At 41.4% G+C, this 14,065-nt stretch overlaps 1 protein-coding gene across 11 annotated transcripts in view; it reads left to right on the top strand.

Annotated features, from left to right (window-relative positions):
- The window catches only part of LOC117369236 (ankyrin repeat and fibronectin type-III domain-containing protein 1-like), a 1,092,487-nt gene extending 1,078,685 nt beyond the window's left edge, over nucleotides 1-13,802 (top strand). For 10 of the 11 annotated variants that reach the window (XM_033963493.1, XM_033963485.1, XM_033963487.1 and 7 more), the window contains one exon: nucleotides 12,613-13,802. In XM_033963493.1, the coding sequence (XP_033819384.1) occupies nucleotides 12,613-12,903 (291 nt within the window). In that variant the 3' untranslated portion in view covers nucleotides 12,904-13,802. Of the gene's footprint in view, nucleotides 1-1,500; nucleotides 1,682-12,612 lie in introns of all 11 variants that reach the window. The other variant, XR_004541103.1, reaches the window with a different exon arrangement.
- The last annotated feature ends 263 nt before the right edge of the window (nucleotides 13,803-14,065 follow it).

The following is a 14,065-nucleotide window of genomic DNA, read 5'->3' as shown; positions in this document are numbered from 1 at the left end:
ACTTGATGAAATAAGTCCCAGTCTGTTGACATGATTGTGTTTCAAACCACTGCTCTCCTTCAGCGTATAATTTTGACTCCATTTCCTTCAACTTAAGGATCATAATTTTCAAGATCAGTTCATCGCAGTTGGTCCATACAACCAGGACTACCTTACTCAGATGTCCAAACATACCAATATGACACCTGGAAAATAGATCCATGTTCACATCCAGTCAAAGCGGGTCCATCTCAAGTTCACCTCTAACTGTCCACAATCATATGATCTAACGGTCCAATCTGCGTGGTTTACAAGTGGTTTGTAAGGATATTCAGAAGCACTGGCCAAAGAGGTGGCAATTCTTTAAAAATGATGCACTATCCCTTGGATTCTATAAATGGCATTCAAATTTAAGTGCAGAAATTTGGGCACATGTCCAATGTGCCCATGCAATTTAATTAAGCAACGAGCCAATTAGCACCAAAAACTGGGAACTAACAATCAATTATTAGTGTTAATTAGCAACAATTTGGATTTGCACAGGCATCTTACTATGTGGTATTCTATAAAAATGCATAACGGAAGCATGGGAGGAACATGGGCAGGACAGGGGCATTTACTCAAGATGAATGTAGTATTATTATGAATTGGGATTTATTAACCCAAAACGGTTTCCAATACATTGAATAGTAATCAGGTACTCTTAAGTATTTTCCCTATGTGTCCTGGCAGGCTCACAATCTAACTGTGGAACTGGGGCAAGGGAGGGTTAGAGCGTCACAGGGAGTGGGCTGGGATCAAACTCCCAACCTCAGGGTGCTGAGGCAGCAGCTCTAACCACTAGGTCACTCCTTCCCTCTGGTATTATAGAATTTGGGGAATCCGTGACTAATTAACACATGAGGAATTATGCCAGGATTCAGTTGGTGTAAATCCTTTGGGTATGGATCCTAGCACTACATACTATTCTATAAATGGCACCCAACTCATAGCTGAGTTTGTTTAACTCTGTATGTAAACATGTGTGTCTGTGTGCCTGTCTCTCTCTCTTTAGCACCCCCATGTGTCCAAACTGGCTAATAAGCCAGTGCTGGTTTCTGTCATATGGGTAGGTGTGCAACGGAGAAGGAGGAGTCCCCCCGTGCTGATACTATAAAGGCTTAGAACTCATTTCATGTTTGATAAGGGGACTCTAGCATGAGAACATAAGAATTGCCGTACTAGGACATGTGTGTGAAGGGATATGTAACTGTGGACACCTGGTTATAGAACTGTCCTTTGAACGTCCTCATGGAGGCCACTTATCTCTACCCTGAGCAGAATGTCATTCTGACAAATGTAACTAGCCAATTCTGATACCAGAAGCCCTGGGCAGGAGGTTAATATGTTGTCATGAGCATTTGTGTCCTTGCTGTGACCTTCTCGGGCTAATGGAAAATGTCCTGTGATGGCTCCCCACAACAGCTGATGGTATTACTTCGGGATCATCCTCCACTGATGCACCCTCCTTACCTTTTTCAGAGTGATAATCCTCCTCTTCAGGCTCTTCTGCAGGGCCCACAGGTGCCATTCTCTCCCAGACTGGAAATCAAGATATTGCAATGATGTTCTCTGCTAACTGCTGGCCTCTTGGATATTGGAAGGACCGGTCTGTTAATTCCTGTTGCCTTCCTCTACTGCCTGATGACCCACTGCAGCATCTGTAAGATGGACAAAAAATTACTTAGGACTAGACTGAATTGAGACTTGGTTAAGATGTGTGAACTAATGGAAGCTCAATAAATGGCAGTAGCAGTGCAATAGAGTAGGTACAACTGGTTAATGATTTAATAAGCTGTGCAGAACAAACGTATGCTTTAGTACCTCATATATAGCAAAATATTTAGTAACATACTGGCCGATATTCAACTGGTAGCAGTCAGTGTTTAACATCACTAGGTAGATATTCAGTGCCAAGTCATGTCTGTGCACTGGCACTAAACATTGGGGGCTAATTTCAGTAGGGCTGGCCACTAGAGTTTATGTTGCTCCCAGCCAATATTCAACCTTGTCTGTATAAAACAGTTATTCGGGCCCTGTCTCAATATCAGGCCAGGACCCTCATAACTTAAAAATCTCTCCTCCCCCCCACCCCAGTAGCATACCTAGCATATTTGATACCCAGAGCCAATCATTTTTTAACACCCCTTCTATATGGAAAAATTATTTTTAGTATTAATCCTCAAGTCATTCAACAAGGGTGTACCTAGGAAAAGGCAGTGAGCACTTAAATATCAATACACTCTTTGTAAAACTAAATAAGCCAGATTTGTCCAGAACCTATTCAGGCAAGGTGAATTCATCGCTATCAAAGGAATTTCATTTTTTCTGTGGTGTACCTCAGGGTTCTGCACTATCACCAATTCTTTTTAATATTTTTGGGCCCCATTTCTTACAATAATACAAGAAGTTGGACTAAAAGTATATTGTTGTGCAGATGATATACTTATTGTTGCTAAGATTGATCTAATTAATTTAGATTTAACGTACGTAACAAATGGATTGTCTGCAATATCACAGCGGCTTAAAGCAGTGGTTCCCAACCCTGTCCTGGAGGACCACCAGGCCAATCATGTTTTCAGGAGAGCCCTAATGAATATGCATGGAGCAGATTTGCATGCCTCTCACTTCCATTATATGCAAATCTCTCTCATGCATATTCATTAGGGCTAGCCTGAAAACCCGATTGGCCTGGTGGTCCTCCAGGACAAGGTTGGGAACCAGTGGCTTAAAGAACAAAGATTGGTTCTGAATATAGAGAAATGTACTTCATGTTGGATAACTGGACATTATCCTCAACCTCAGGTAGATCTGTTCTTACTAGGGAAAAAAATATCAGCAGTACAGACTTTTAAATATCTTAGAATTATGGCCGATTATCAATATTACGGGCAGTAAGAGGTCTATTTGAGAAACGTAATTTGCATACTCTTATTCATACATTTGTAATCTCTAAATTGTATTATTGCAATAATATATATATATATATATATATGGGTTTTTCAAAATCTAGTCTTAGAATACAAACAATTCAAAATATTGCAATTAAATTACTTGGATATAAAAAGAAGTATGTTAGCGTTACCCCATTGTTTCTACAGTATCATTGGTTACCAATTCAGTATAGAAATCAGTTTAAATCTCTAAGGGCTCCTTTTACAAAGCCACGGTAGTGGTTTAACGTGCGCTAAACTGCCGGCTGCGCTAGCCGCACTAGGTTTTGGGCTAGTGTGGGGGTTAGCATGTGATGAAAAGTCGCGCGTGCTAAAGCCACTACCGTGGCTTCGTAAAAGGAGCCCTAAGTCTAACTCATAGAGCTTTTTTTCCACAACAACCAAATTATCTATCTGCATTAACTGTACCATATACACCAATTAGAACTCTTAGATCATTCCAAGATAATAGACTAGTTCTTCCTTCAGTAAAAAGGGCAAAATGGGAATTGACCAGAAATAAAGTTTTTTTATTTCATGGTGCCGAGATTATGGAATCGGTTACCACAGGAATTGAGATTGGAGGGGAATTTTAAGGCTTTTAAAACTATGTTAAAAACACTTTTCTTTCAAGAGGTATTTAAAGAAGATTCTGTTGTGGTGGAAATAATTCATATTTATTGAATTATGAAAATAGGCTTTTTTTTCATTGGGATTCTGTAAAAACTGACATGAGAAGATTATTTATATATGAACGAATAAGTGCCATGGCTGGTTATTAAGTTAGGTCTGTCCTATTGTTGTTGGAGTTCTTTTCTAAGGATTCTATTGTATTTTAATGATGTAAACTGCTTGGACCTGTCGTATGAACAAGTGGTATATCAAGTTTTAATGAAACTAAACTAAAACTAGTGTGCACGCTTCAGAAAAAGCATGCAATCTTTCAAAAGATTGTGCTCTATTCACAAAGAATGCATACTCTTTCCATTTATCCCAAGATGACATAAGGGGAACCCCCCTCCCCCCAAATAAATAAATCTAATATTCTTGAAAATTACATGGGAAAGTACATGAAATTAACATTTTCTGGTTGCATACCCCTGGTGTGTCCCACAGGCACCTTCCAATGGCTTGTACGAACACAGATAATGTGGCCTACCCCACTCTAAAAGAGGGCCAGTGATTATTGAGAGAACTGGGCTTTGATCACTTGAGGGCAATATACTTCCTCTCTAACTGCTATGTGGCTTACATACCATATATCAAATGTAGCTCCCAGCACAACTAGAATAATGCTTGTGTCTTTCCACACTGCATGTCCCAGGAGTGTAGAAGGCCTAGTTAATGGATGGGATGGTACCATGGCAAGGCACAAGGGTGCAGCTTTGGGATATGGCACACATAAAATTGTCTGTTCTGCTCTGCAGGAAAAGAATTGAAGATCATAGACATGTTCAAGGCCCCAGTGATATCTCATCAGAGTGTCTGGCCTATGCCCTAATGTCCATACTTATACTTGGATATCTTCTCAGGGATGCCTTGTGTGCTCATAGCAATGTAGTGTGATATGTTGTTGTTATTGGAATGCACTACAAAAGTCTGTTAAGAACTCCCTCACTTGGCATGTTATAGGCCCTGTCATCTGTGGATGCTATTGAGGCTGTGGTGCTGAGAAAACCACATCACTGAGCAAATGTGCAATGTCAAAGCCGTCTATCCCATGGTCAATAAAAGAACAGGCATGCAAAGCTTGGATTGCTTACAGACAATGCACAGCAGACAGTGTCCAATTCATTCCCGGGACCCAGATTACTGGTCTGTTTCATGTAAATGGATGTGGGGATATTATGGGGGAAGGAGACTCACTCATGTGTTCTCTGAAATTCATGGTCTCAGTAGCACAGTTTTACATTATACTGTATCTATATTTGTACACAGCCATGCATTGGTTTCACACTTTCCTTTTGGTAGCATCACTGTGACTAGATGGTGGGAGAGGAGTGTGAGGTCAATGGTTGTTAGTGTAGGACCTGATTCACATGACCTATAAATTGCCAACATAAAATAGCAGGGGCTGGGTTGACAAAGGTATAATGGTCAGTCCGTATATGGCATATGTGGAATAGAAACACTTTATCACAACATATTTTAATATCCTACTATTGTAAGATATACTGTAGCTTCTATATTAACAAATTACAGCCCCATCCTGCACTTGAGGGAAATTGTGAGTATAGGGTAACCATATACTGAAATTTGGCAGCTAAAATTTAATGCTAAGAAATGCAAGGTCATGCATTTGGGCTTCAAAAACCCGAAGGAACGATACAGTGTAGGGAGTGAATAATTATGTGCACAACAGTAGAGCGGGACTTGGGTGTGATTGTATGTGATGATCTTAAGGTGGCCAAAGAGGTTGAAAAGGTGACGACGAAAGCTAGAGGGATGCTAGGGTGCATAGGAAGAGGTATGGCCAGTAGGAAGAATATTGTGTACAATTCTGGAGACCATCTCTTCAAAAAGATATAAAAAGGATGGAGTTGGTCTAGAGAAAGGCTACTAAAATAATGCGTGGTCTTCATCATAAGGCATATGGGGACAGACTTAAAAATCTCAATATGAATGCTTTGGAGGAAAGGTGGGAAAGGGGAGATATGATAGAAATGTTTAAATATCTAAGTGGCATAAATGCCCATGAGTCGAGTCTCTTTCATTTGAAAGGAAGCTCTAGAATGAGAGGGCATAGGGTGAAGTTGAGAGGTGATAGGCTCAGGAGTAATCTAAGGAAATACTTTTTTACAGAAAGATTGGTGGATACATGGAAAGGTGTCCTGGAGGAGGTGGTGGAGACAGAGACTGTGTCTGAATTCAAGAAGGCGTGGGATAGGCACGTGGGATCTCTTAGAGAGAGGAAGAGATAATGGTTACTGCAGATGGCTAGACTGGATGGGCCATTTGGCCTTTATCTGCCATCATGTTTCTATATAGCTCCAGAAAAAGGAGGACAAATTGAGACATTCGGGTTTTACTTCCATTCCACATGTCTCAATCTGTCCTACTTACTTCCATTGCTTTCAATGGAAGTAAAACCCACATGTCTCAATTTGTCCTCCTTTTTCTGGAGCCATATGGTAACCCTATATGAGTATGTCTGCTGTGGAGTTATGCAAAACATAAGTAATGAGTCTCAGAGGTTCCTGGGTGATTGGTACTAGCTGTGCAATCCTACCATCATGCAATTATTAAAAATTGGTTTCATTATTAGTTTCCTTATGCATAATGCCATGTGAATCTGGGCAAATATGAGCTCAATAAAGGAGTGTCATATGGGGTCTTTTCCAGGATGTCCAGCATAGTGATGGTCGGCTGTGGAAATGAACTTGAATGGCAGCTGTTAAGAGTTTCTGTGCAGATGACATTAGCCTGGCAGAGGGATGCGTGCATTTCAGGGATAGAAACATGAAAGTATGTTGTGTTATGAGCAATCACTTGACAGAAATTTAAATATGGAGATTAAATATAGGGGTGGGGATGGTGCAGACATCTGCTGAGTATTGATGCTTCAGGGTATGGTTTATATGTAGAGGCATCAATATTTGGCACTTTTACATATATGTTTACATACAGAGTATCTCTACATATAGGTATACATGTACAGTATATTAAGTGTTACTCACTATATATACAGGGAACAATTATATAAAATAGATGTTAGCAATTATGCACCCCTTATTCAAGTAAATGTTTAGAATAATGAAATTTATGTACAAGGGTGGTTTGAAAAGTTTGGTAAAAAAGCAAGATAAACAATGTAGTCTCCATTGAGGGTTATACACTTGGTTCAGCGAGTTTCCAGTTTTTTGGTATTACAGAAAAAATAGCTTATGAAAAAAATGGAAACTCACTGGACTAAGGGGCTCATAATCAAAACTTAAACACATCTAAAAACCCACCCAAGTTGGCACTTGGATGGCCTAAAAGACAGGTCGTCCATATGCTGGGATCAAACCGAATTCTGGACGTATCCAGGGACTTTTTAGGCCTTTGAATGCTGCTGTGCAGTCAGAACTGAAAGAGATGTATCTGGAGGAGTGGTTAGGGTGGTATTTGGGCGGGATATGGGCCAACTTAGAAGTAGTCGTCCTGCAGGGATAATCAAATGTTTCATGAGACTTCCTGAATGAAACTTATATGTTGTGTTTTAGACGATGTAAAAGCATGTACTGGGTAAAGCTAAGAAGAAAAAATTAAAAAATTAAAATTGAATCAGGTTGGGCAGACTGGATGGACCATTCGGGTCTTTATCTGCCGTCATCTACTATGTTATTATGTTACTATAAGTGGCAAAAAAGTATCCAAAGTGAGCAGATAACCACTGCAGAGACAACGTAAAAACCCACACACACTTCCCCAGTGACCACTGACCTCTCACACTGCCACAAATATCGGAATAAAAAAGTACATACCTGTCTCCAAAACATCAGCACCTGCTGTAGAAAAGCCTAGTAGAGCTGCATACAGGTGTCTTAAGTAGCCTGGGGGATGGGCTAGTAAACCATAGAGAGGAGGGCCCAGGCCCATAAGCCACTCTAACTACTATAATCATGGTGGAAAATGTGAGCCCACCAAAAAACCCCAAAACTGCCATATAGGTGGGCACCTACAGCCATAAGGGCTATTGGGGTTGTAGACAGGTGGATATAGTACAGTGGTCTGAAACTCGCGGCCCAAGGGCCACATGCAGCCCACCAGGTGCTATTTTGAGGCCATCGGTATGTTTATCATAATCACAAAAGTAAAATAAAACAGTTTCTTGATCATATGTCTCTTTAGCTATAAATTACAATATTATTATTAAGACATAGCCAAAAGGAAAGATTTATAAACTATAAAGAGATTTACCTCAAGCAAAATTGTCATTTCTTTAATAAGATATTAGTTATTTTTTCTGAAGCTCTCCAAGTTTCTACAAATCCAAAATGTGGCCCTGCAAAGGGTTTGAGTTTGAGACCACTGATATAGTGTGTGGTTTTTTTATGGGGGGGGGGGGGGATTGGGTGCTCACCATAACCTATAAGGGAGTTCTGGTGAGATGTTTATCTGTTACCCTTTTTGTGAAGTTCACAGCAGTGCCCTGTAAGGAACCCCATTGCTCTGTTACCATGTCTGGTTGGCCAGTCCATTCACAATGCTGGCCCCTCTCACATCCAAATGGTCTTGTTCTTGGCATTTGGGACTTGGATTAATTTTTGGTCAAAAATATAGTATAAAGATAGATGTGCTGGCAGTCTGGACGATCAATGGCCTGGATGTTCGCAAAAAAAAAAAAAAAATTCTAGATGTATTTTTCAAAAATGGACATTTTCCCCCACTGACTTTGGGCCATACGTCCGAATTGGACTTAGACATATTTTTTGATTATGCCCCTCCACGTATATAGCCCCCGATGAAGACTACATTGTTTAACTTGCTTTTTTACCAAACTTTTCAAATCATCCTCATATGATCACACATGTGTGTAACTGCCAAAATTCCGCCTAAGCGTTATTCCATAAATACCCATGTAACATACCAACAAGGTAATTCTACAAACTGGCACACATTAGAGGTACATGTTGCTTACACCCTTAAAAGGTGCCACTAATTGACAGTTATTTGGGGGGGAATTGTAACCTACATATTGATCAATGTCCTGATGACTCCATTGTTACTGAGTTTTCACACATACGAGGGACCGCTGAAAAGTTCTCTGCCCAAGAAACAAAGTCGGAGCAATCTCCAACGAGGACTATACACTTTGGGGCTCATAATTTAAAAAAAAAAAAAAAAAAAGTTCAGAAAGTGTCCTAAATCGGTACTTGGATGATCAAAAAGGCAGATTGTCCAAGTACTGATGATCAAAACTGGTATCAGACGTATCTAAAACCAGCTTAGGTCTTTACCCTACCTCTAAACGCCTAGAGTGAAAAGAGGCATTTTTAGAGGAGGGCAAAGGGCAAGAAGTGGGTCGATCTAGATTTAGTCATACTGCAAGTATAACCAAAAGTGTAGGGAGATGCCCCCCGAACTGCTGCAAACCGCGGCAGGAGAGATGCCCAATCTCTCCTGCCGGCATCCCCCCTACAAACCTAATACAAGCAGGAGAGATGCTCAATCTCTCCTGCCAAAGGCGCAGTGTACTCCCTCTCCTGCAATTACCAGCAGGAGGGATTCCAAGCCCTCCAGCCGGCACCACAAACACACCCGAACACTGGCAGGAGGAAGTTTAAGCCCTCCTGCCGGAAGGCGAACCCCACCCCCAAACACTCCCCCTGAACCGGCAGGAGGGAGCCCAAGCCCTCTTGTGAGAAGGCAAACTCCATCCCCCGCAATCACTCCACCCCTCGAACAGCCCCCCCCCACACCCAAACTACCTCCCTCCACCCCGGATCCCCTCCTCACCACCCTGGACCCCCCACACTAACCTTAAGGTTGGCCAAATGGACGGGTCTAGGGTCCGGCTGGCTGGCAGATCCTCCATCCTCAGAATGGCAGGCCTGCCCCTTCCTAGTGCATTGTGGGCCTGATTGGCCCATGTGCCTAAGGCCCTGCCCATCCCACAATGCACCAGGAAGGGGCAGGCCCGCCATTCCAAGGATGCCGGACCTGCCGGCCGGCCAGACTGGGAACCCGGTGGAGTGGTAGGGAAGGGGTACGGAGTGGAGGGGGTTGTTCATGGGGGGGCCCAAGTGGGGGTGGGCACCTTCCAGCAAGAGGGCTTGGTCTCCCTCCTGCTGGTTCTGGGGTTGGGGTTTGCCTTCTGGCAGGAGGGCTTGGGCTCCCTCCTGCCGGTTTGGGGGTCGGGGTGCCACCGTCTTCAGCAGGAGGGCTTGGGCTCCTTCCTTTTAGTTCTGGGGGTGGGGTTTGCCTTCTGGCAGGAGGGCTTGGGCTCTCTCCTGCTGGTTCAGGGGTCAGGGTGCCACCTTATTCAGCAGGAGGGCTTGGCCTCCCTCTTGCTAGTATTCGAGGGCGTTTGGGGTGCCGGCAGGAGGGCTTGGGATCCCTCCTGCCGGTAGTTGTGGGGGGGGGCACCGCGCCTTCTGCAGGAGAGATTGGGCATCTCTCCTGCCGGTATTTGGTTTGTTGAGGGGATGCCAGCAGGGAGATTGGGCATCCCTCCTGCCATGATTGTTGCAGGGGGGGGGGGGATTCTGTAACCGGTGTTGTTTTTGACAGACGCCAGTTACAGAATCCAGCTTTTAGATGAAGGACTGGCTCCTCCTTCGCCTAAAAGGCCTGTGTTTGGATGTTTGAGACTTGGGCAATTTTTTAGTCGGGAATGTGGTATAGGGATAGACATAGTGGCAGTCTGGGCCAGTAGATTGCTGAAAGTGCAGGTAGATCATTCTCAAAAAAACCTCAATTTGGACATTTTTTTTGAGAATGGACATTTCTCTGCTGCCAACTTCAGCGTCTACTGACTTAGGCCAAAAGGGGACTTAAGACGTTTTCTTTTATTATGCTCCTCTAAGTCCAGCAATTTTCCATTTTTTTCATTCCATATTTTTGCGACAGAACACAAAAAATGGAAAATCACTGGACTCAACTTTGTTGGTTGGGCTGAGAACTTTTCAGCAGACCCTCGTATTGTCTGTAAATGGATGGTCTCAAACAATTTCTGTTCCAGCTCATAATCAGGAGGATCATATACTTGATTTGATGTTTGTCTCAGATGATTTTATAGACTCTGGTACATTCCATTGGCATTCCTATGATATGAGACTCACTAATATAAAGGAGTTAATTTATGAAAATACTCCACAAGTTAGAGAAACACTATAAATATTAGAAGCATAAAATGCTATGAAATAATAATAAATATTAGTTAGTGTAAGTGAAGTGCTCAGTCACCAACCAATCCGTGTATAAAGTACTAATAAAATACAAGCGCCAGTTGTGCAACAGGGACCATCATTGCACTCTCAGTCCCTAGACCTTCCTTAATCAATATAAATCAACAAAAAGAAATGAAAAAAATCACTTATCTTCAAATAAACATAAGGAAGATAGCATGGTATTAGTTCAGCTCCAGCGCTCGTAACAGGTTTCAATTTCAATTAAAGAATCCCCAAGTTTGGAACTCCCATAGCCTCCGGTGACTGAGCACTTCACTTACACTAACTAATATTTATTATTATTACATAGCATTTTATGCTTCCAATATTTATAGTGTTTCTCTAACTTGTGGAGTATTTTCATAAAATTCCTATGATATGCCCTGGTCTGACCATCTTCTATTAAATGTAATTTGAAAATGTTTGGTAGGAAGAAACGTGTTAGTGATATTATGTCTACAATTGTGCCAGTTCTTATAAGATGGAACAGGATTCAAAAAAGCAATAAGTTGCCTTTGATAAGTTCACTTGGCACATGTTCTACTACCGATGCTGTTGATTTATGACATTCTTCTTTATCTAAGACGATTGATTCAATTGTTTCTCTTAAGGTTATAACTGCTAAGTGAAGTGCTAAAGTACCATGGCATACTTCAGCTTTCCATATGCAAAAATGTGAATGTGAATTTTAGAGAGAAAATGGCTGCAGTTGACACTTATATGGCATTATAGTAGGATTTTGGCATGTTTTGATGGACTCACACTTTTTACCATAAATGTAGTATCTTATGGGCCTGGGTCCTCCTCTCTATGGCTCATGAGCCCCTTCACCAGGCTACTTCAGACACCTGTGTGATGCTCTACTAACCTTTCCCATACCTGATGCTGCTGTTCTACAGACAGGTTTGTACTGTTTTATTCAGATTTTTGGGGATTGTGAGTCCACCGAAACCCACCAAAATTCTACTATACTGCCATATAAGTGCCACATGCAGCCATAGAGGCTATTGGGGTAGGAGATAGGTGGGTATAGTAGGTTTGTGGGGAGCTTTGGAGGGATCACCATACATTTGAAGGGGATTATGGTGATATCTGGCACCCTTTATGTGAAGTTTACAGCAGTGCCCTCTAAGGTGCCTCACTGCTCTATTGGGATGTCTACGTGGCCAGTGCATTACAATGTTGGTCCCTTCCACATCCAAATGGTGCCTTTTTGAATATTTCTAACTCGGAGTTTTTAAATTATTTTTACTGAAAAAGGCAAATAAAGTTAGACGTCCTGGCAACCTAGACATTTTGGCAGCCAAGTCATCCAAGTAGGGGATTTTTGAAAAAAAATTATTTGGACATCTCATTCAAAATGGCCATTTCTCTGTCTCTGACTTTGGATGCTTTGTGGGAAACGTCCAAAGGTTGTCTTAGACATCCTATCGAAAATGGCCCTCATTATTGTCACAAGACATCAAAAGTTTTTCCTTTTTTTCTTCCAATTAAATCAGGTTCAGTTTTGGTATTCTAATGCCGTAAGCCTTCATTCATAACTAACGGAAGTTTCCTCTGCTCCTACTCTAGTGGTTCTACTAATGGCCCTGAGCATGGGAGCCATGCACCAGAGAACCTTCTATATGATGTGCTAATTGATCACTATGCCTTTGAAATTTTCACTCGTTCAGTTTTTAGAGTATACCAAAGTAAAGGTTACCCATAGTTCTGCCTGGTTTTGGACATGTGTGCTCTCTCTTGCTCTTTCTCTCATACTCTTTATTTTTTTATGTCTTTATATACAGCTCCATGTGACCAGCAAGACATCAGCTCACGAGGTGGTAAAGCTAGTGGTGACAGAAATGAACAACATATCCAGAACCATGCTGGGAAATGCTGAAGCCTACTGTTATGGAGAGGACCAACTAGATCACTTTGGACTGGTCTTTGTGTTGGACAACAACAAAGAACAATGGCTAGCAGGTGATTTCCTTCCCTTCTCACTTCAGGCTTCTTGGACAAAGGGTCGGTTCTGTGTCCGAATTCGGGAAACATCACCTCTTTTGTTTCAGTATGGGCCTGCAACCACTGTATGAAAATAAGAGTGAAAGGGTCACTGGGTGGGAAATCTTCATTTTATATGGAGTTTACAGCTCTTCTCTAAGGCTTCCTTCTTACAGCAGTCACTTTTTTGTCAAAGACAAAATAGATTATGATTTATTAAAACCAAAGGCATACCGAGGCTTGTTTTCATAACTGCAAGGGATGGAGGGTGCAGCAAGGATGAGCAAGTATCTTTTTGCCTGAGACTGGTCACAGGAATGGAATCTGGAAGGAAGACATTTTTTGAAAAAAATAATAGATATTCAGAAAAGAAGCAATACATATTTTTTCTTTCTAGAATTCCATGTTTGGGTTTTTATTAAATGAAAAGCCACAGAGACTTAATGGGATTCTGAATGGTGCCCCTCTCCCCCAGCAAAACATTTGTTCAGAAGAAAGGGAAAGATCACAACAGAGAAGAAAAGACTTTTTAAATGAAGATTGTTTTTTTTTTTTTTTGTTTACTGTATTTCACTGTTTCTTGAGATATATTTTATTGCACAAATTCCTGGAATGAAATAATTTGTCTTCTTAGAAAAATGCAAGAAAAGACAAAAAAAAACCACAAAAAAAAAAAAACGTGCTAGAACTACTCGACCTGTTAAAAGCTGTGTGCCATATCCTCTATACTCTTTAATGGTGGAAATCCAAAAATCCCATCCTGCACCCAGGCAAAGACTTTATCTTTTGCACTTCCATCATTAGAGCTTCCTGTTGACATCCTATAGTCTCATTCTTTGCTTTCAGGTGCTGTTTGTTTCAGTGACTTGTGATTGGTCAATGTATGTCCAATAGCATGATGTTTTATTAGCCACTCAAAGCATCTTTGTTAGTCTGACTTTTTGAACTCCTTATGGGCCACAGTAAAGACTGATTTGCTGCTCATATCTAATTGAGGTGTCCTCTCATGTCTCATGTGGTGTGCTAGATTTAAAACAAGAAAAGAGAAAGAACCCAACCAGATTCTTAATTGATAGTGAATGTTAAAAAATTCTTACATGTTTGCTCTTTCCCTCCCCAGTTACTTTTACATTTTTCTCCCTCACTTCTTTGCTGCTGCTGCTGTTTCTTCTTCATCCTGTATCCTCTTGCTCTTCAAACATTTCTCTTTCTAGACTCTTGTTTGGTCAGGCAAGCAGTAACATATCAAAGAGT

This window comes from Geotrypetes seraphini, chromosome 11 (assembly GCF_902459505.1).
Source record: "Geotrypetes seraphini chromosome 11, aGeoSer1.1, whole genome shotgun sequence".
Taxonomy (NCBI): Eukaryota; Metazoa; Chordata; class Amphibia; order Gymnophiona; family Dermophiidae; genus Geotrypetes; species Geotrypetes seraphini.
This window is presented reverse-complemented; position numbering and strand designations above follow the sequence as displayed.